Consider the following 24401-nt stretch of genomic DNA (forward strand, 5'->3'; position numbering starts at 1 on the left):
GAACCTTCACTATAACCGAGAGTTCACTATATCCGTTCCGCAAATAATTTTAACTAATGGACTCCTTCTTTTTATTATACATTATTTAAATAAGTGACCAAGAAAATGAAATACAAAAATGACTGAAAAATAATACGTAGTAACAAAAAATTTGTTAACTTGCTTTTATTTTTTATTACTGTTCGTCTTGTGTACAAAATATATATATAAATAAATAATCTTTAGCTGATGCAAAGAAATTTTTTTCCATACATCTGCCTGGGTGGGCCTTTGTTTCGGGATGGAAAAGTGTGATATTAGAAGCAAACAAGAAAAAATGCTTGTCTCTACTTTCCACTCCAGATGGCTACTTTCCACATAGATGGTTTTAATAAATTATTTATTTTGAAATAATTATTTATTTTGAAGTAGACATTTCAAAATTATTTTTAAAAAAATCAGTCAAAGACTGAAAAATGTTCATAATATACAACTTACTCACTTTTTTAGTTCACTATATCCACAAAAAATTACATTATACGTGTATAGCAAGGCACGGGACCGAGCTTTTCGTCCACTATATCCGGGAGTTCACTATAGCGGGGTTTGACTGTACATAGCTTTAAAGTATTCGTGACAAATATCACTGATGATCATTGAGTATGTCATTGGTGATGATAATGTATCATCGATGATTATAGAGATCATTGATGATAATAATGATGTGTTTAATGCTTCAAATCTTTCATTGAGGAGCGATGCTTCGCTGATAATAAAATTGTTAAAATAATCCAAATTTAAGCTTTATACAAAACTCAGCACTGTTTACTACACTTTTATAATTTTTTTTAAGTGCGTGCGATGGTTGAATTTGCAATCGAAATTAAGACGACTTTTCAGTTAGCTAAGGCGTTCAAATTTCAATGGAGGATCAGCGCTTGATGACAGTAAAAGTTCCAGTTGTTTTCCGACCACAACAAACGAGATTTTATGTCACTTTAGCGTTAAATCAACATTTTGAACACTTTCCGGTTCTCAAGAATGCTCAAATTTCAACTGGAGCTCTGCACCGGAGATGAAAATAAAAGCTCCTTCGTTTTGAAATCGCTTCAAGTAGAATTCGCCACCTATAAAATTGTTGGCAACTTTTTAACATGGGCAAACTATTCGACGCAAAGCTAAAGAATATCAAATTAAATAAAATAAAACACGTTTCTCAAAACCACGTTTTTCTACTAAACTAAAAATAAGGAAATATTTTTTTTTGCCGCATCTAAAACGAAAAATGTGAGACGCATATATTTTTTTTCCAACTTTATCTCGTTCATTTATTTTGAAATAATATCTCCTTTACGAATGTTTCTCTCTCTTAATTCATTTTAACACCCCCTTCTCAAACTCGTCTCGTCTTCCAAACATTATCAAAAATTATGGACCCTAGTGTTTCATTTTAATTGAAGCAGAAATATATTATTTTTTTTTTTTAGATCACTCTAATAAGGTCATTTCTAAGAAAGAAAATTTTTGGTTTAATTTTATAATCTAATCCAATAACTAATAAATACAATAAACAATATATATGTTGTAATGCCTGCCTAAAACAACTATTCATACATAAATGCAAAAAAAAAAGAAAGATTGGAAAAAACATTACTAATATTAAATATTCATTAAATATTAATTAAATATTAAATATTCATTAAATATCATCAAGATTTAATAAAGTAAGAAGATTATATCTAAGATTAAATAAGAAAATATTAAAATGAAGGACAAAGATAAAAGTACAATAAAGAATGAATATATAAATTTTTAAATGAATGGTCATACTTGATGGATTATGATGATGGTATAAATGATGTAAGTTAATACACTTTAATTATTAAATTTTAAAGAATTTATCACTAACATTTATAATTAATGAATTCAGAACAGTTTAAATAAAAACCAGTTAATTCAGAACAGTTTAAATAAAAACCAGTTAATTCAGAACAGTTTAAATAATTAATATTATATTTGATATTTCAATGACATCTTTAATTTAACTTCAGGAAGAAATAACACTTACACTGAGAAAAAAACTCGGTCTACCAGAATACGGTAAAATTTACAGCGCTAAGGTTCTAAGGGAACGCTAAAAAGCTCGATATTTTTACAGAAGGGCTTTGGTAATGATTTTGGTAAAATTAACAATAAAATATGTTTTTACAATATGAAATGAAATTTGGTGAATGTGGAAAAATTTGGCAATTTTATCATGATACCTTAGACCAGTGTTTCTCAAACTTATGATTTTTGTGTACCCTTTCTAAATTTTTTGTAACGCTGTGTACCACTAATAAAAAATATTAATATATTTTTTGCTATAAAAAAATTGCACAAAAGTTAAAAATCACAATTGGCTGTTGATACCACTCATTATTAACTGTTAACTTTGCAAAAACTAACCAATAGAAAAATAGATAATCGTTAATTTTCATGGCTAGCTTTATTTTAAAATAAAATGTTTTGAAATTTTCGTTTGTTGCGAGATATCTCGTATGAGAACGCGTACCCCCGCTAAACTGTTCCCGTACCCCTGGGGGTACGCGTACCACACTTTGGGAAACACTGCCTTAGACCATCGTATAAAAACCATTTATTTGGTTAAATTTATTTTTCAGTTTCATATTTTTAACTAAATTAAAGAATTATAATTTTTAAAATCAAAAAATACCGTTACAGTTAACGATAATATATGTATGGAAAATAGGTTTGCATAATCTGTTACAATGCATTAATTGGATACCCCCAAGTGACGTCATCGTAGGTAAATCTAAAGGCATCTCTATTGGGAGAGTTAAATTGTCCGCCATTAAGGAGCAAACAAGTTCGCTAGTTACATAGTGTTAGTTTACATTAGCGTGAGAGTTTGAAGCCCATTTAGATACTTAAAATTATTGATATGGGTAATTTTGCAGTGATAAATAGGGGAAGCAGTTTAAAAAACAGGGCTTTCTGATGTTTAGATCTTGACAGAAAAGAAATAGGTAATACATTGCTAAAGATACAACTGGCAGCCTGGAAGTGGAGCTCACTTATGTGAGGTAAATGCTCATTTATTTATTTATCTATGCAGTATATAACCGACCTTAAATTATTCGAATTTGTTTCTGAATGCTTGTTTTTGTCTGTTTCTTGAAAAACAAATAAGGGAATAACTTTCCAATGTTGCCTGAATTGTTCCGTTCTAACTATATATCAAATATAAGAATTTTCGTTGAAAATTGCATTTATTAAGTAAATATTTATTTAAAAGTATGGCCTTTAAACAGTATTTAATAATTTATCTAACAATTTTGAATGTTTGTGTAGCATAAAACCTTATAAATAAAAGCAAGAGATTGGCTGAATAAGTATTCGCCAAACTTATCTCAGAATCGCCAAGTTTTGTATTCACTTTTAAATATTTCCTTTTGCTTTGTTAAAAATAAATACTCACCAGTTTCTAATTGTATTTCATTTCATTTTACTATTATATCAGATAGTTAGCTTTTTTTTCCTGGCTAATTTAATTTTTTAAAGTTACTTATGGTAATATTATATCGCTTAAAATTCAAACGATTTGTTTCCATTTATAATAAAAAATCTAATTAGTGATCTTTCATGCGTTTTACGTTTTTGGATCGATAAATGTTGTTTTCTTTTTCTTTAAAATTTATACGATAAATTTCTAAATTAATTAGTTTCTGTTGGAGAAAAGTTAATAAGAGTATGTTTAGAAAATGCAAACTTTGAATCTTTTAATGAGATTTAATTTAAGTACGAAAATATAAAACATTATTTAAAATTTTCTAGCAGGTTCATTTTGTTGAATCTCAACTTAAAGTAAAAAGGAAAGATAGTAACAAAAAAATTAAGGCCTGATATTATTTCAAATCCTTTAAAAATTCCTCCAAAAGGACTGAAATGGATAAGTTGTCTAAAACCAGGATTAATTTTAGATGAGCTTAAAACTAATGCAAATATAAATTTACCGATTCTTCTCCATTTGCTTGAATTTTTTTAAATTTTTTTATAATTATTAAACAAGCAAAAATATGTATTAACTGTTTCTATCTGGCTATGAATAATATTTTTATTTTGAATAACAATAATAATATATTTTTTAATGAATTTGTTCTAACCAATCATAATCGAGAAACACACACTACGTCATTTGCTGGTACCCCATTAGTATTGTTAAAATCAACAAACTCTAGTTTCTGGGTACACCATTAAATTTCTTAGTTTCTGCAACAAAACTATGTTAACTTGCTGTTACGTAGATTTGGAAACAGTTTAAATTATATAATCTTATTTATGATACCTATTGACACCTAATGCAACAGTTTCCAATATCATAACCTTTTAGAACTCAGTAATGCTTCCGTAACGAAATGCTTATTTATCTTCATAACAGAATTAATAAAGATACATTTTTTAAAACAACTGTTATAAATTTCAATATCTAAGATCAACCGAGAAAATAGTAAAATAAATATTTAAAACAATTTCTTAAGTTTCCATTTCAATATTCCCAGATTTAAAACTACATAGATCACGAAATTTCCGTTTATCGAGTAAACAAACAATACTTGAGCTTTCTTCGGGAGTTGTTTAATTTATACCTTTTATCCGTTGCCATTTCCCTTTAACAAAATACTTTCCTTTAACATTTTCTGGATAAATATTATCTTTTGCAGCTATGAATAACTCTATTTTTAAATAATGATTAGTTATTAATTATATTCCGTTTGCAGCAGTTTAGTAAGAAGAGGGGACGATAATTGGTTCCACAAATTCTTTGAAACGAAAAGCCAAACGTAGAATTAATTTGATTAAGTTGTTCGATTTATCTCAGACGATTCTTCCTTTTATTTACCATTTAGACGAGGTGTCAATGGCATCGGCTGTTTATTCACGACGTTGACTGTGAAGTATCCTATTATTTGTTTGCAGCTGGAAAAGAATGAAATAATTGGGCATTGCTGGATATTTTATTGCCTCCAGAAAAAACTGGCTTGAAGGGAAAATATTGCTTTTTCTTTATAGTTAATCGTGATGTCTTTTGTAATCGCAGAAAAATAATTTTATAGATTAAATGATGAAAAAAGGATAATTTTAAAATTACTTTGAATTACTTTGATTTCTAATGTATAATTTTTGAATATAATATCTGTACGGTTTAAAGTTAAATTTTTTCTTTAGTCGAAGTGTTGACGGTTATGTTATCTAAAGTTACTCTTTTCATTCTTTGCAACTATGTCATCGTTATGTCATCTAAAGTTACTATTTTCATTCTTTACAACTATGTCATCGTTATGTCATCTAAAGTTACTATTTTCATTCTTTGCAACTATGTCATCTGAAGTTACTATTTTCAATCTTTGCAACTATATCATCATTATGTCATCTAAAGTTACTCTTTTCATTCTTTGCAACTATATCATCATTATGTCATCTGAAGTTACTCTTTTCATTCTTTGCAATGTCATCTAAAGATACTCTTTTCATTCTTTGCAACTATGTCATCGTTATGTCATCCAAAGTTACTATTTTCATTCTTTGCAACTATGTCATCATTATGTCATCTAAAGTTACTATTTTCATTCTTTGTAACTACATTGTAAAAAAATTCCGAATCAATTACGATAAAAAGTACTCGCACTCAGGGTGACGGTTCTTTTCATCGTAAAATTCATTTGTTCCGGAACATATTACGGCAAAAAATCTGATATACCGTAATTTTCACATTATGCTACTTTACGGTGAGAATAGGTTTTACGGTAAAAATGGATTTTACTCAAAGTGCCGGTACTTTATATCGTAATTTGATCCAGATTTTCTCTCAGTGTAGAAAATAATGCAACTATCAAAAAATTAGAAATTTTTCAAAACTTTACAGCTTTGAGTAAAAATAAATTTTTTTCAAAAAAATAATGCATTTTAATTAAATGCAATTTAATATTTAATGTTAAAACAAAAAAAAACCTATCTTTGGATAAGGAATGGAAAAAAACGGAAAATCGAGAAATTACTTCAAATTCTGCAAGTTTATCGAATATCATATATTACACTACAAGCGCAAATTAGTTAATAAGGTATATTAGCCGGTTATTATACATAAGGTAAAACAAATGGTTAATATGAAACGCTTGTAATTATGTCACGTCAGCTTGTTATTTGTCATAATATTTAATCTCAGTATCCATTTTCATGATTAGGACGCTTATGATATGAATTAGGCTTAGCGAAACAAAATACATCTAATTCATAACACAAATTGGATGTTATTCATAACTGATTATTATTTGTTACGATTTATTATTGTTCGGAAAGATATTAATTTAGTTTTAAAACTATTTAGTACTTAAAACAAATTATATGAAATTGAAATTATTTTATCGTATTGCCAGCTTATTTGTTTAGCATGTATAATAAATAAGTTCATTGAAAAGAATAGGGTCAAAACTTTTTTACTCCTAGTGATGTACCAAAATGGTGGGAAAAAGAATGTTTCAGATTTTTTTACCTGACTCGGTTGTTGTATGGACATGGAACTAATAAATTAAGGTGAGGAGCATTTAGACATCTCACAAAACAGCTAGAACTTGCCACACTTTACTGAAATTGGAGATGAACTTAGGAAATTGAATTATACCTCAAAAACAATGAAACACTGCACACATACGAATCGATATACACACTATTTTTTTTTCTAAGCTCAAGGAACAATTAAATTGGGATGCGCAAAGCACCATCTGTGGACTGTAGAATTAAACACTTAGAATCTGGTAAAAGTTACCGTGTTTCTGGCTCTATGGGAACGCCATAAAGACAAGTACTTTTTACGGAAGCACTTTGGTAATTATTTTGGTAAAATTAACGATAAAAAGTTGTTTTAAAAATATGAATCAAAATTTGGTAATTTTATCATGATTCCTTAGAGCTTGGCAAAAAAAAAAATTATACGGTAAAATTTACTTTCCAATTTCATACATTTTGCTAAATGTATGGAAATAATAACTATAATTTAAAAAAAAAAGAATTTCTGGGAAAACGTTACCATATGAACGACAACCATTACGATATGACTGATTCAAATACCATATATTTTGGTTTTAGTACTGTCTTTTTATCAGAATTTTTTTGTGTCATGTTTGTACCTGATTTGCTTCATTAAATGTTAAGATATATTTCATATAATTATTGAAATTGCTTCTTTGGGAATACAACCGGTAAAATTAAAATAAACATTTGAAGGGTAAAAAAAAATTCATCGGAAAATTGAAAAATGAAATATTTTATATCATTTTATTGTTGAAATGACATAAAAATATTTTACTTTTCATATTTACTTTTAAAAATACTAAAAAGACGTACCGTATTAAAATAAATTATGTTTTCGAAATTCAAAGAAATTTTTCGTTTCATGCAACTAAATTTTAATTGCCTTTCATCTCCAATATCACATTCCTCTTTAAAGTACAGTACAAAAATGCCTATTATTCGCCAGAGATATTTTACCTTGCTATCTTAACAGAGCATATGTATTTTTTCAGAAATATTTCTTACGTGTAGCCTTGCCTTGTAAATATCGTGCACATTTCCATAGTAATTGGAATTAACATTTTCGTAGTAATATATTGCAATTGATTTTCTGGGTAATAGATATGTACCGGTTGCAATTAAGGTTTGCAATAAAAAATGCAATTAAGGTTTTGAACGAGATAACAATAATGATATAATTCGTACATAAACCGTATTTTTCTAAAAAAAAAACAAACTGGAACTTTAACAATGCTCTATTTTCTGATAATTCTGAAACATTACTTTTTAGGACTTATAATTAAATATCATCCCTAGTTACCTATATAATTATCCTATATATCTTCCTAGTTACATATATATCCTAGTTACCTATATAATTAGAGATCATATATAATAGTTACCTTCATCTTGAGCCCAGTCTGCTAAACACGGTATTCTTGATTGGAAACTGCTTTGGCATTTCTCGTAACGTCCGCCATCGTCCAAGCCGACAGTTTCGAACCGACCTTTGACCCCGCACAGCAAGGCAGTTGCACAAGCACCCGACTCTCCTACTTGGCTGTCAGTGTTATAAGTCTGGAAAAAAAATAAGTCTATGGAATTTTGACGGTCAACCTTTAAAACTATTACACTGATTCAAACAATTTTTTCTTGTGATAATGTTAAATTGGATATTTTCAACTAGAGAAGAAGACAACTGATATGCAACCACCTGACCTATAACTTCAGTGCCAGCCAATCGGGATCGATAGTCACGATGACGTTGCTTGCTGATATCCAATTATAAAGATAAATAAATTAGGCACGTTATACAATTCAGGAAACATGTGAGGTAAATATATTACGGAAAAATGCAATCTTTAGAGTTCAATTCAAATTTTACAGTAAATTATGGAGCAACATAGTATATTTCTTTTCTTCCTCTATGACGTCACGATTTGTTTTTGAATCTATTTTAAAACCGTCTGCTTTATGCACCGAGGTGGTGCAAGAATTAGCTTATTAAACAAACTGTCTGGGCTTGAATTCTGGTGATGAATAATTCATCTCTATCTCAGCTGAAAAAAAGCGTCGTTCAATTACAATTTTTTTCAGCTGACAATTTTTATGGTATATATTGATTTGAGAGTAACAAGTACAGAATTCCTGAGTGTCAGTATTTCCAGAATTAAATCTGCATGACAGTTTCTTATTTTATTTCTTTTTTTTTAACATCATAGGATGTTGTGATATACAAAAGGATCGCGTAATGACATAGTATAAGGGTGGGAAAAATATTTTATTTTTCTAACTTTTGTCTGAAATATAGTTTGCAACGTGTGACAAGGGGAGAGACGAGATAACAAGAACTGTGACATCACCCCTTTTGCTTAAAATATGAAAAAAAACTTTATTGAATATTTTGATATTATTAATTTTTATAATTCATATTATGTTTTTTCTTATCACGATTAGTACACATATAATCATTAATAATGGGATCAGAAATAATAAACAGTTAAAGTTAAAAGTATAAAAACACATAAAGTTTAAAAATGAAGTCTGAAATATAAACTACCCTCAGACAAAAAAATATGGCCAAAACTTAGAAGTACTGTAAAATTTACCGTGTATTTGAAACTATATGAACACCAAAAAGCTCGATCATTTTTACTGATACAATGTGGTAATAATTTTGGAAAATTAAAAATAAAATATGGTTTTATAATATGTGATAATATTTATAAGTATGGTAAAAATTTGGTAATTTTATCATGATACCTTAGACATGGCAAAATCATTTATTCGGTTAAATTTACTTTTCAGTTTTCTATTTTTTACTAAATGTGTGGTAATACGAACTTTAATTTTGAAACCAGAATTTCCAGTAGACCATTACCGTATGAATGGAAAAATTACAAATGAATGGTTTAAATACCGAATAGTTTGGGCTTTTTGTCCAAAATTATTATTTTTTTTTACCAGAAAAGCCATTACTATACAGTGCGGATTTTAATCGGAGTTTTTTCTCCGTTTAAAATTTAACGCTGTGCTTCTTAATTGCAAGTTGTGTTAGAATGATGTAGTGTGACATGTGACAAGGGGTATGGTGAAGTGTGATCATTAGTGACAAAATTAAGGGGGGAATTTTAAAAAAAACATCACGCAACTTATTCAAGGTCTTGTAAAAATATTGAAATCAACGTTAGCTTACATTACAACAAATGAACTTTATAAGAAAGCTACATGATCAACAAAGAATTTCTATTATTTCATTAAAAATAGCGAAAAGATTTAGAATTTCACAGAAATATGAGAAAAAAATCAAAACGCAATCGGTTTAGAGCAGTACATAGTTTATGTCACCGAATTTCTTATTCTAACGTTAAAACCATTGAAAAAATGCAAACGACATGAAAAAATACCTCAAAAAAATTGTAAACTAATTTTAGTTAAAATTCATAGAGTAGCGACTATGAATTTTAACTAATTTACTAATTTTTAGAGCTACTTTTTAATCTAAACAAATCATTATTTTACAAAAGATTAATTTAATACAAATGATAAGCTTCCTGTATTCTTTAGCCACTTTTGAGTAATAATACTTAAAAAGCGCTCTCTATCTCTCAGGGAAAAAAAGAACATCACTCCAATGAAAGAAAGAAATAAAAACCGATCTCATTACTTGACCACTTTAGTATCTTGAAATGTTTTTGAATTCTTTGTTAAAGAATTTTATTTTACTTTATTTTCCCGAAATAAAAGTGTTTCTACTAGGAAAAGAGCATCGCTGTATTTTTTTTTATGATTGCTGCCTTTTAAATTTTTTTTTCTTCGTATAATCTAAAAATTGAGGATAATAAGGGTTTCGCTAGTTGAAACCACTTTCTGATATTTGATTAAAATTCCGTCGAACTTACTGATATTTTATTTTTCATTTGACACTTCTAATGTCAATTTCAATTATAATTCGCGACTTTGATCTAGTTTCAAATTAACGAGTGGTTTTTAAATATCACTATTGTTATATGTTTGTTTGAAACTCATTCCTGAATGATACTTTCAAATAAAGCTGGGAAGAGTTGAATTAGAATATCGATCTGCATTGTTGAGAAATGTGATTTTAAACGATAAGCCTCAATTATAATGGCTAACGAACATAATATATTTAAATGCTTTTTAAAGGTAAATTTTTTATTTGATCACAAAATCTTTAACGCAAAACATCGCTGTTTAAATACTTCGATATTTAACGTTAGAATACCAATCGGCGAAGTACTGAAAAAAGTGGAATTAACATAAAGCTATCTAAAAACTTTCGACAGATCTTTTAAAAAAACTATTTTGTATTTTTCAGATTTCTGTTATCATATCTTATTTTGAGAGTTAAAACTCTGATTCAATCAAATAAATAAATGAGAATAAACCAAAATAAAAACGATTAGTTCACTTAAAAAAAGTACGTTTATGAGTTTGATTTAATAGTGTATTGTTCAAGTATTGTTCTCTTTCATTGATATAATAAGAATGTCTAACGTAATTGCATCTTAACGCGTGCAAATATAGTCATTACATCAAAATTTTTTATGGTAGTAATACTTTTTCTCCGCTGTGCAGACACTGTTATTTAATAAATAATCAGATTAATTAACATGTAAAATTATATTTCATACAAATACTTCACGATTTAGTAGTTAAGAAGGGAAAAAAATTCTTGTAAAATTACTATTTTTGTATGGTTATGATATTTGTGGTAAAAAGAACAACGTAAATCTGATAATAAAACCAAAATACACAGTAATTGAAGAATTTATTTGGTAATTTTTCAGTTTGTATGGCAACGGTTTACCAGAAATTCCAATTTTTAAAATTATAGTTTTAATTACCTTACATTTAGTAAAATATACGAAACAAGAAGGTAAATTTAACCAAAATAAGGGTTTTTATGCCATGTTCTACGGTTTTATAATAAAACTACCAAATTTTACCACATCTGTTACCAAACGGCATGATAATAAAGTAATGTTTTGTTTTAAATTTGTCAAAAAACATTACTAATGCATTTCGGTAAATATTATCGTGCTTTTCGGTCTTCACATAGAGCCAGAAACACGGTAAATTTTACCTTATTTTGGTAATTTTGACCATACTGTTTTTCTCTGTGTAGGAATGTGCTGCATGATTGCTTAAAAATAAGATAGTACTTTATAAAAATAATATCGATTAATTTTGAAGTAAAAAGAATAATTAGTAAACGTAAATAAAAAAATTAGAGACATAATTTTTAAATTAGTATTTCGAAATCCATTAGTGATTATTTTGAAACTGTGCGTACAAAAAAAAAACTCGTTTTCATTTAAATTTGTTTCAATTAATGTTCAACTTTTAAAAACATCCCCAAGGTACAGACGATAAAAAATAAATAAAACTTTAATTAAACTGTTTTTAGCTACAAGATGAGAACAACTGAGTAATTTAGCTATTAGAAATAGCTTTTAAATAAGCAAGTCTGTCAGAAAATTTAAGTAAGCTAATGCAAGTGATTGATAAAAAGAACTAATTATATCGTTTGGTTAATTTATTTATACACGAATGGTAATTTATTATTCATGATTTAGAATTAACGAAATAAAATATCTACGCGACAAAAAAAATAAGTTCATTCTAACATTGTTTTACGTGACTTCGCATATACTTTTTATTTTTATTTTATTTCAAAAACTTACAAAACATTTTGAGCAATAAAACACTCAAAACAAAACAAAAAATTAGCAAGTTTTAAAGGACAAATTCACTCAACGATTTTGAAAAAAAAGTATTNCCAATACCGCACACCCTCGGTCCCTACGCAGACTGATCCAAGTGGTCACCCACCCGCACACTGACCGTAGCCAGTGATGCTTGACTTCGGTGATCTGCTGGGAACCGTGTCTTAACGATCAGTTCACTGCGGGACGCCATAAAGAATGATCTGGGCTTTAGAATGGACAAATAAAATATTTTAATAGTTATTAAACTTTTTTAAAAATCGTCAATTTGGCGACATTTTCCCACCTCGATTAAAATTATTAAAATTACTACCTTATTCTCACATTTTGCAAATTTTTATGCGCCTAATGCAGCATCGGTGTAAGTTTTTAAATATTAAAAATTAACATCTTTTACTCGTGTTAACATATTTCACCATTTTTAGAATGAGCATTGACAACGATAGGCTATATACTTAATCTAGCAGTCATGAGTATCTATTGCAAACCCAGAGTAGTTATAAAAATGGTAATTTTTTTCTTCTTCCAATGCCCACTTGGAGAATGACCTAAGACATACAGACATCTGAAGGGCAGATTTGTTGGCCACTCTTTCAGGGGCACCATATTAAATGGGCCAATGCTGCTCACACAGTAAGGACAGATAGTACAGAGAAGGAAAGAACATCCATCCCTTGTCCGGGATTCGAACCCAAAACATTTCTGATGCAAGGCCAGTTTCTTGACCCCTACGCCGGCCGATCGACTGATAATGGCAAATTATACGCATTAATTTTATGTGGGCAATGAAGCCATGAGTTGAGACAACATTATTGTCATATATTTGAGTGTTTCTTGTTTCGTCACAAATCACGCGAATTTCATGACGAAGTAATTATCAAAATTAAAGAAATACAACTGAAGAATTGCTGAATCAAAAAAAGTGAGAGTTTGATTTCTGAGAGTGTATAAGTATTCAAATTTCGAATTTTCGTGTAGCTTCTCGCATTACCCTGCGTGTATTGTGCTCTTCAGAAGCGTAATATAAGATAACTTTTTCAAGTCAGACGAATTCTTGTCTCAAATTTATTATTTGCAGAAGTACGCAGGATAATTTTTTTATTGCTTAGATGTTTTGTTATTCCAGGTGTCTCCGACCTCTGTTCACATTGATCATCAACCCTTAGATTGCTTAAAATTCCTTTTTGTTTGGCCCTAAAATGTTGAATTTTTCATGAAAAACCAATAGAATTGTGCTAATTAAGTATAATTATTCAGCAAAGAATAATTTATAATAAAAACTTTGTCATACACTTTTAATTCCAAATTTTACTCAGCGCAAGGAAAAATAAAACTAAATTAATATTTCTCGCTTTATTATTAAAAAAAAGTTTAACCACAGAGAAAAGAATTCTGTGAAGGGCATCTCTGGTAAAATAAATCGTAATTCGGGCATTAAAACTAAACTACTCGGTATTTAAACCATTCATATGGAAACGGTTTTTCGGAAATTCTGACTTTTAAAATCATAGTTTTTATTAACACACATTTAGAACAGATACAAAACCAAAACGTAAATTTAATCAAATAAATGGTTTTTGTGCCATGCTCTCAAGTAACGTGATAAAATTACCAAATTTTTCAAGGTCATTTTTTGTATTCTAAGAGCCAATTCTTTGAGAATGTATTAGAAAAACAGAAAAATGTTAATCTTGATAAAATCAGTATTTTAAAGTAAGCTTATTGTTTTTAACTTCAAATAAGAGTTTTCAAATTTGTAAAAAATGACAAAACTTTGGATACTGAGTTGATAAAATTTTTTTAATTATTATCAAGGGAGACTTTTTTACAGTTTTGTCTAATCAATGACGCAAATTCATAACTTATAAACTATTACCTAACTTCTTGTAACTTATAACAGCGAAAATTCAAATGAATACTGCTTTTGACAAGGCAACAAAGCGCTAATTATAAAACGAAAAAAGTAACTATATTTGCTAACAACATTTTATTTTATTTATTTATTTTTTAAAGATGGTTAAGGGAGTAGAGCTTTCGCCTTCCAGTGCGGCTATGGCTGGCCGATAACAATTCTGCATTCGGCTTGTACCGACCACAGTGCTGACGCAAAATATCCCCAGCGGTAGACGGATCACGGATTAGAGTCCCCTAGCTGTCAGGCTAACCATAGGAGGTTTTCGTGGCCTTCCTCTCCATGTAACGAAATTGCGGGTTAGTTCCATCACAAAGACCTCCACGAGGGCATATTTCTCTTAAAACTTGCTCCATTAGTTCCCTTGTCTTTCGGATTGGGTTCGAAATTGCAAGGCTACGGAATTCAACATTAGTAGTCGTAAACCCAAAAATTGGGTCGGCTGTTCAACGACAGTTATAAAGTAAAATAGTCTTTTTAAAAGACACAGAAATAAGCTAAATTACTATTCAATTAAGAAAAAAATATAGAAGCATTGTAAAATTCATAAAAATACTGCTAAAGATACACTTCACTTGAAAAGGAATGAATAAAGTACACAATAGAAATGACTTCGTTGCTAACTATATTTTAATTATTATTCAAAACATGTCTGAATTTTTGCATAGTTATTCTCAAGAGGTTTTCATTATTAATACCACAGACGGTTTACAAAGTAAAATGATGTGCAAAACTTTCTTGAAAACGGATCTTTTAAAAAGCGCTTTCTTCTTTTTCCGCTATACAAAATGCAATTGACATTTAAAGATGTTCATTATAGTTTTTTAAAATATATATGCAGATTTTATTAAAAAAAGACTATCTAACTGATAATATCTAACTAATTTATTTAAGATAACACTATTTCTTTTTATACTTTTTGGGAGCTTTTTTTCTTCAAAAAAACAAGATTCCTTCAAATATTGGCATTGTTTAAATAGTTACTGTGAATTTTTTCAGCACTAACTAATACACCATTCAGTGAAATAAACTAATTTGATATATAGATTTATGAGAAAAGTTCAAACAAAATAGGAGTGTAAAGTTTCCTTTGCAATAATAATAATAAAATTATTTTCAAATTAATTTAATTTATTTAAATTAATTAGTTTAATTTATTTAAGTTTAATTTTCATGTTATTTTAAGTCTTACTTATAAATGTCTACAGTATTTTAATTTTAAAATAAATAAACTTTATTAATAACACACGCTATAAATTACTGAATACATGACTATTCATAAATTTTTTCTAAGTTTAAACTATATATTACTGAATAGTATTTTATTTTTTAGATAAATAAATTCAATTAAATGGGCAAACTGTGCCAAGAAAAAAAAAGTATGCCCATAACTACCAGAATATGGTAAAATTTACCGTGTTTCTAGCCCTATTGGAACAGCAAAACGCTAGGTAATTTTTACCCAAGTACTTTGGTATTGATTTTGGTAAAATTAACAATAAAATATGGCTTTTTAAAATCTGTGATAAAATTTAGCTAGTGTGGTGAAATTTAGTAATTTTATCATTATTATTCCTTAGGGTATGGCATGAAAGGTATAAAAACCATTTATTTGAGTAAATTTACTTTTCAGTATTGAATTTGTTACTGAATTTGTGGTCATAAAAGCTATAATATTGAAAACCAGAACTTCCTGTTCGATGAATGAAAAAGTTACCAAACTTGATAGTTTAAATACCACATATTTTGGCCTCATTAAACCAAATTAAGTTTTTTTTTCACCAAAAATATATTTAGTATACAAGTACGATAATTTTAACAGAATTTATTTCTCTCTGTGCATAACTCTGAATACATGACTTTTCATAAGTTATTTCTCCTAACTCTAAATTATACATGACTTTAGTGTTTTAATTTTCGTGTTGAAAGCTTTTAAGAAAATGACGGAACTTTATATGTCACGATAGTGTAATGCATAAATGCATTTGTTTCTGACAGGGATTCAATTAATGCATAACGTTCATTAATTATGATCGCAATTAAGCTGATATGAGAAAGTATAGGTAATGTTTTTAATGATATATGGCATTCCCATTTTCATAATTGACAGAGAAAGTGAGAGTTTTATTCAGATGTCTCTTAGTTTGAATTTATTTTTGAAATTAAATTACGATGAATTACTAAATATATAGCATTTCTGTTTTAATCAAATTGAAAGCTCTGTATTAAAAAATGTATTTTGCACGCGTATTAAGTCGCACTGACAAAAAAAAATTATGGTCAAAACTACCAGAATATGGTAAAATTTACTATGTTTCTGGTTTTATTGTGTTCTATATAAAAGGATATATTTAAAATTCGATCTCGAAAAATTTCATACTTTACAATTCAAAATTGTTTTTACTATTATTAAACATTATTGTATTAACTATTATTACTGCTATTATTAAAAAATGATACAAATTTACTAAATGTTATATTTTGAATGGGATTGTCAAATACGCTTAAGACAAAAATATTATCTCGCAGTATTTTCACAAGTTTAAAAATGTGAAATATGAAAATATTTATAAATAAACTACTATAAACTTTCATGGCTAGTAAGATATAACATAAATGTTTAAAAATCAAAATAGTTAAACTTTAGTGCAATGTTATTTTTAATAACGTCAACTGGCTAATGCATCACTGACAAATTTACAAACCACATTTCGTTGCATCTCAAATAAAGTGAGCAGATACATATTAAGCCTGGAAACTTTGCTTTAGAGGAGACAAGAATGATTGAGCTGATTTAGAGGGCTATATCCAAGAGGAACTTATTTCGTATCTATTATAATAATCTGAGAATTTAATAATTTTGTAAGTCCAAAAGTAGTTTTTCACGCTTATCAAATAACCGTTTGAAAAAAATCTTATCGCACAATATTTTCACTAAAATGTTGAATATAAAAATATCTAAAAGTAAACTACCATAAAGTTTCATAGCTACTAAGATATAACATAAATGTTTAAAAATCAAAATAGTTAAACTTTAGTGCAATGCTATTTTTAATAACGTCAACTGGCTAATGCATCACTGACAAATTTACAAACCACATTTCGTTGCATCTCAAATAAAGTGAGCAGATACATATTAAGCCTGGAAACTTTGCTTTAGAGGAGACAAGAATGATTGAGCTGATTTAGAGGGCTATATCCAAGAGGAACTTATTTCGCATCTATTATAATAATCTGAGAATATAATAATTTTGTAAGTCCAAAAGTAGTTTTTCCGCTTATCAAATACCCGTTTGAAAAAAATCTTATCTCGCAATATTTTCACAAAAATGTGAAATATTAAAATATCTAAAAGTAAACTACCATAAAGTTTCATAGCTAGTAAGATACAATATAAATGTTTCAAAATCAAAATAGTTAAACTTTACTACATTGATATTTTTACGACGTCAACTGGTTAATGCATCTCTGACAAATTTACAAACCACATTTCGTTGCATCTCAAATAAAGTGAGCAGATACAATAATGCCTGGAAACTTCGCTTTAGAGGAGACAGGAATGATTGAGCTAATTTAGAGGGCTATATCCAAGAGAAACTGATTTCATGTCAGTTATAATAATCTGAGAATATAATAATTTTGAAAGTCCAAAAGTAGTTTTTCCGCTTATCAAATACCCGTTTGAAAAAAATCTTATCTCGCAATATTTTCACAAAAATGTGAAATATTAAAATATCTAAAAGTAAACTACCATAAAGTTTCATAGCTAGTAAGATACAATATAAATGTTTAAAAATCAAAATAGTTAAACTTAACTACGATATTTTTACGACGTCAACTGGTTACTGCATCTCTGACAAATTTACAAACCACATTTCGTTGCATCTCAAATAAAGTGAGCAGATACAATAATGCCTGGAAACTTCGCTTTAGAGGAGACAGGAATGATTGAGCTAATTTAGAGGGCTATATCCAAGAGAAATTGATTCCCATCAATGAAGTACTCAAGGGGGAAAGCCAAAATTATGAGTTAACAGCTCTTCGCTACTAACGTTAATGTCGATTCTCGGGGTTTGACTTCTGTGATTTTGAAACTTGCATCATCAAGTATTATGAAGGAAGTGAAATTACAGCAATAAACATTAAACTCGGACCATAAATAAATACGAAGCTGCTGCAAAGTGAGCAGTTTAATATTTTTAGATGCAATAAACATGGTGACATTTATTTAAATGTGATTATAAATATATATAAATGTAAATAATTGATTTTAAAACAAGTAGTAAAAATAAAATTTGTCATAAAGTTTATCACAAGAACATAGGTTTCGGTGATGTAGAAATTATAAATGCAATGATGTGATTGGCGCTTTTGAGCCCTTTTCATTAGTTTTGGAGCAAATAAGACGCAACATATTTTGATTTCTTAAAGCAATAAGAATCTTGTTAAAAATAATATTCCACCTATAATTGTAATTAAAAATAAATTTTTAAAAAAATCACTAATTCAACAATATTAAATTATTAACACGTTGAGTGCCACGCTAATTTTACATGACTTGCAATTCTGGCCAAACGGTACATAACTACAAACTAAATTTGCAAATATTAGACAGATTTTGCTAGTTTTTTAAAAGGTTTAGCATGATATATCTAAAAAAAGTGGTGAATTATATAAATCTAAGAACAGTTTGGAAATAGTTGTGGATAAAAATCTACTAAATTGAATTTATTAAACCAAGAATCACAATTAATAAACAACCACTTGAAAATATTCATTTGATGTTCGGATCAAGTTGGCATCTCTGTGTATATAAATAAAACTATTTTTGTGTGTTCTATATTGCATTAATTTCTTCAAGTCATTTTAGTAACGATAACAATTTATTCGAATTATGTGTTTCTAATAATCTTGGCTTCGCCGGTCACCGGTGACCCCCGTGGTGCTACGAACAAACTCAGTGCCGATCACCAGTGAACCGCATGGCATTCAACGTGTTAACAGAATTAATTATTAACTTACAAGCTTTTTTTTAAACAGAAATTAGTTATAATGAAGATATATCTATTTTGCGGAGGGAAAAAATATGTACTGTGGTCTAGCTAAAATGTTGAGTTGAGACATTTAATGACAGAAGTCACGTTTGAGCAAATAAGTTTAAACATTTTATGAGTCCTTTAAAAGCATTTTTAACCTTAAACTTGTTATCGTCTCAACAAGTGTAACGTTGTATAAACATTTATTTAAATGCAATTATAAAAATATAGATAAATATCAGCAATTGGTTTTAAAATGAGCAGTTGAAATAAAATTTATCATTAGGCGTAGCACAAGAACATAGGTTTCGATGACGTTGAAATTATCTATACAATGATGTGATTGATGCTTTCGAGCCATTTTCATTAGTTTTAGAGCTATAAGATGTAACATATTTAGCATTTTTGAAGCAATAGAAATATCTAGGAACGAAATATTATTCTATCTATAATTGTAATTAAAATTCAATTTTTTAATAGCTTCCATAATTTAATAATAATATTTTAAATTATCGGTTGTCCATCTGTTTTTTAAAAATAGAAATTACTTAAAATAAGATTAGATCTATTTTGTGAAAAAAATCACATTTGTATAAGTAAGTTTAAAATATTTTATGAATCCCTTAAAGGCATTTTAAAGGTTATACTTGTTAGCATTTTATTCCGTTTCATCTAATTTGAAGGACTATTGTTTTGTTTGTATAAATGATGACTTCGTAAAAAATATTTTTTTTTTAAATTAGAATATTTTCACTATATTTCAAAAAAGTCGATCGATGTTGGATCATGGAAGTTGAACACCATATATACCCGTGTAATAAAATGGTGACTGATGCACGTTAAATCTGTCGAGTCGCAAAATTCCTCCATGTTTCCATAACGAATCAAAACCTCTGGGGGTACTGAATTGGAGATCGATCGTTCTCTGATTCAGGTCAAAATTACGGTCTATGGATGAATGAATTGATGTATGAATGGGTCCGCCCTATAAATGGGCGTGACGTATGGGTGTAGCAGAAGTCGTGTTCTTGGCCATAGATCGCCCACTGGAAAATAAGAACAATCGCCCCCTCTGCCTTAACAGGCATACGAAAGAGAGAGAGACTTATCCCATTGGCGCAGAATTTTCATTCAAAATTTTTTTTAATCGTTTTGTATTAATTTTAGGTCAAAATAGGTGAAAAATATCATATTTAGCATTTTATTTAGCATACGGTTATGAAATACATTTTTGAGTTAAAGGTAAAATCTTCCAAACATGGCTAATTTCCAAACAATTTTTCAAATTTGCACTCATTTGCAGTTATTTAGATGTAAGAGAAACAGTAATTCATCATTGAAATTTCTTTAATTTACTAAATTAGTTATTGATAAATTTTTGAACATGAATTTTAAAAAACTTCAAATTACTTTTTTTGGATTTTGGATTCAAATATAATTATGATTATCTAACAGATCTTTTAGTAACTCTTAGACTGTTTCAAACAATAAAAAAATCCCAAAATATATTTTTGCTTGTAAACAGAGTGTCAGAAACCAGAAAAATATATAAAAGGACACCGGTGTTCCATTTGCGTCAAAGGGTTAAATCACCTAAAATAATATAAACCTATTTTTTAAGCAATTTCCGAAATATTTAATAGAATTGCGTCTTTTATAAAACAAAAATTATTTTCAGTCTAGTTTTTTTCTAAACTTTTAAGTCTGTATAAGATTTAAAATTTTAAATAATGTTTACGATTCCGGTTCAATGTGTAGTAATTAATTACATTTTCTTCTATAAAAATGCTAATACCTGTTAACTATTTTGTCAATTAATGCATGCTATGATGTTAAAAATGCATACAATTTATTACATAATTACGACATTTATGACATTTATTCCTAATCAACAATAGTTATGATTAAAGGTTCAAAACAACAGTCTCTTACCTTCGAAAGAGCTACGTATTCAAATTTATCAAATGCTAGTTCGCTTTCTTCTCCGGTCTGCCCTTTCTTCTGACCCCTTAGGATCCGCGATGTGGTCACAGTTGTCATTCCCATTCCATCTCCAATAAAAAGAATGAGATTTTTAGCCACATTGTAATTTCGGTCATCATCTAAGTTTCTTAAGAGCTGGGACTTTGCTTGCTGGTACCAAAACCATCGATCTAAAAAAGAAATATTTCTTTTCATTTATTTTAATGTACACTGTTAGAAATTTCTCGAAAAAAAATGGTTAAATAACAATATATTGAATGGTTATTTTACCATATTTAATCAAAACAATCAAATAACCGTAAATAAAATGGTAATCAAACTGCTTTCACCTAATACGGTTAAATAACCAGAATTTTATCGCTCGAACTAGAACCACCGCATGAAGCTACTTAGTTCTTTGCAACTGCGTACAGATCATAGCCGAGTGGGCTATGATATGTACGCAGCTTATCATAGCTTACTGTCAGTCTCATGACCGGCAGAATTGAAGTTCGAGTCCTAGTGTTGACACCACAATATTTCCTCCATTCCCTTCAACACATAAAGAATTTCCAGTGTCCGGCACTCTCCAATGCCCATTACCTTACGAAGAGTCGAGCTCCTATGTCTAGTTAAGTAATAAATTTTTTTATTCGTTTTAGAAAAATGCTAGTTATAAATGGTTAAAAAACCGTATAGTTTTGTATTTATGGCTTTATAACCATACTTTTTGTAAATGGTTTCAAAATCATAAAGGTAAAAAATTTTCTTTACCGTAAACTTTACGGTTAATGGGATGGACAGAAACTGCCAGGTAATTTACCGTAATTTTACAATGAAAATTCTAACAGTGTACAATAAACTTTTAAATTAGCGATAAAACTAAGCACAAAATTTTGAATTATAAATATCAATCAAATGAAATTTTCTTATAAACGATACAAACTAAAGAGATTTTATGAAACACGTTTATGAAATGCGACATTGAGAAGAAAAAAAAAGGTCAAAACTACCAGAATATGGTATAATTTACCATGTTACTGGCTAAATGGAAACACCAATAAGCCCGGCAATTTTTACCGAAGCGATTTGTTAATGATTTCGGTGAAAATAACAATTAAATATGATTTTATAATATGTGAGCAACTTTGGTAACTTGATTATGATAACTTAGAGCACGACATAAAAACCATTTATTCGATTAAATTTATTTTTCAGTTTTGTATTTTTCAATGAATGAGTGATAAAGAAATATAATTTTGAAAACCAGAATTACCGGTAAACAGCAACCATATGAACCGAAAAATGGCCAAATGAATGTTTTAATTACCGATTATTTTGGTTTTATTAACCCGAATTATGCTTTTTACCAGGAAAAAAAACCCATACAATGCAGGTAGTTTCATCAAACTATTTTTGTCTGTGTAGTTTTTAAATAGTGATAGCAACCAATTGCTAGTTTTTGATTACAGGTTCAACAAAATCAAATACTTTAGCTATACAATTTAAGTGAAATCTATTGATCAACCCTATGATTTAAATGAAATCTATTGATCAACCCTATGATTTAAATGGAATCTATTGATCAACCCTATGATTTAAATGAAATCTATCGATCCACCCTATGATTTAAATGAAATAAGTGATCAACCCTATGATTTAAATGAAATCTATTGATCAACCCTATGATTTAAATGAAATCTGTTGATCAACTTTATGACTTAAATGAAATCTATTGATCGGGCCTACGATTTAAATGAAATCTATTCAACCCTATGATTTAAACTAAATCTATTGATGACGATATTAAATGAAACATTTTTTATTATCAGCGATGCACTTGAAACTAAAGCTTTAAATTATAGAGATACATATCAAAAGAAAATTTCTGATAATATATAAAAATATAATGTTAGTTCACAAATTTATGTAAAAAATTAGAAAACTATAGCTTTCTTTGGGAATGTGCTTTATATTTTTCAACTGAATGCTAAAATGTTTAGGATGCATTTTTAAAATTTAATTTAGGATTTATAATTTAAAGAACTAATTATTTAAATTAGAAAATTTCCTTAATTGTTATTTAAGCTGATAATTTAAATGACTAATAATTCTGAACAAGCAATAAAACATACAATAAAGTAAACATCAGTTGTATTATTATACAATGTAATGCTAGCTATTGTGACTAAAAACAAAAGGAGTTGACAACTTAAGTGATCAAGAAATTTAAACGTAGAAAAATTGTTTCCGCTCTCAAAGTTTTCAAAACTCTTAAAATTCAAGACATTTTTTAACACTCGTCGTAATCCAACTGTAAAATTTTTAAAGAATATTTCTAAAGGATAAATTTCTAAAAACAAGCTATGGTGAAATTTGACCAATGATTCCAAAAAAAAGATAAGAAAATCCGTTTTAAAGTTAATATCTATGTTTGTTTAGGAAATATTTTAGAAACAAAAAAAAAATGCCAAATTTTACTATCACATGTATTGATCTAAACATCACAAAATGAAAATAATTCTCCTGAATTTAACTTCTTTACACAATTGTGTTTTTGTTTCACCAATAATATTGAAATTCAACCAGTTCTTAGATAAACAATGAAATTTTACTATTAAAATATCTCTTAAAATCTCCTTAACATTAAATATGACAATTTCTAAACAATATATCCGAACGAAAACTTAAACACTTAAAATATGAAACACATTTTGTTTTCAACGATGAGTAATTTGCAATCTTACTTCAAGCTTTTTAAGCAACAATAACCCAGAGAACATTCCGTAGAATTAAAATACGTAGAATAATTGACTTATACATAAATAACACCTTAAGCTAGCTTAACTTTCCTTCAATTCTGTATAGGCCTGTCTTTTTCAATTGTTATATTTTAAGCAAACTTAAGAAGCCAGGATTATAAAGTTATAAAAATTTAAAGTTATATTCTTACCTTTTATATTCTATAACTGAGCAATTTTCATATTTGAAATAGAGGATAATTTCAGAAGATATAAAAGATAATTTCAATAATCTAAAAGTTATTATCAACTGCTATAGTCTTAGAAAAATTATAAAAACTGCATAATATTTACTAAATCGAGTTATTTCTTAAAATGACAGAGTCTTCAAAGAAGATCCATAAACTTGTAATTCAGAGTATTATTAAATAGATACTAAGCAATGTATATC

The 24401-nt window shown here is 28.3% G+C and overlaps 1 protein-coding gene across 1 annotated transcript in view; it reads right to left on the minus strand.

The window, feature by feature from the left end:
* Positions 1-24401, minus strand: part of LOC107438694 (alkaline phosphatase) — a 178373-nt gene that overhangs the window by 23399 nt on the left and 130573 nt on the right. Inside the window, exons 2-3 of the mRNA XM_021144908.3 lie at positions 21180-21400; positions 7953-8127 (exon numbers count right to left, since the gene is read on the minus strand). Of these exons, the coding sequence (XP_021000567.1) occupies positions 7953-8127; positions 21180-21400 (396 nt within the window). The remainder of the gene's footprint in view (positions 1-7952; positions 8128-21179; positions 21401-24401) is intronic.

The sequence above is a fragment of the Parasteatoda tepidariorum genome, chromosome 6 (assembly GCF_043381705.1).
Source record: "Parasteatoda tepidariorum isolate YZ-2023 chromosome 6, CAS_Ptep_4.0, whole genome shotgun sequence".
Lineage (NCBI taxonomy): Eukaryota > Metazoa > Arthropoda > Arachnida > Araneae > Theridiidae > Parasteatoda > Parasteatoda tepidariorum.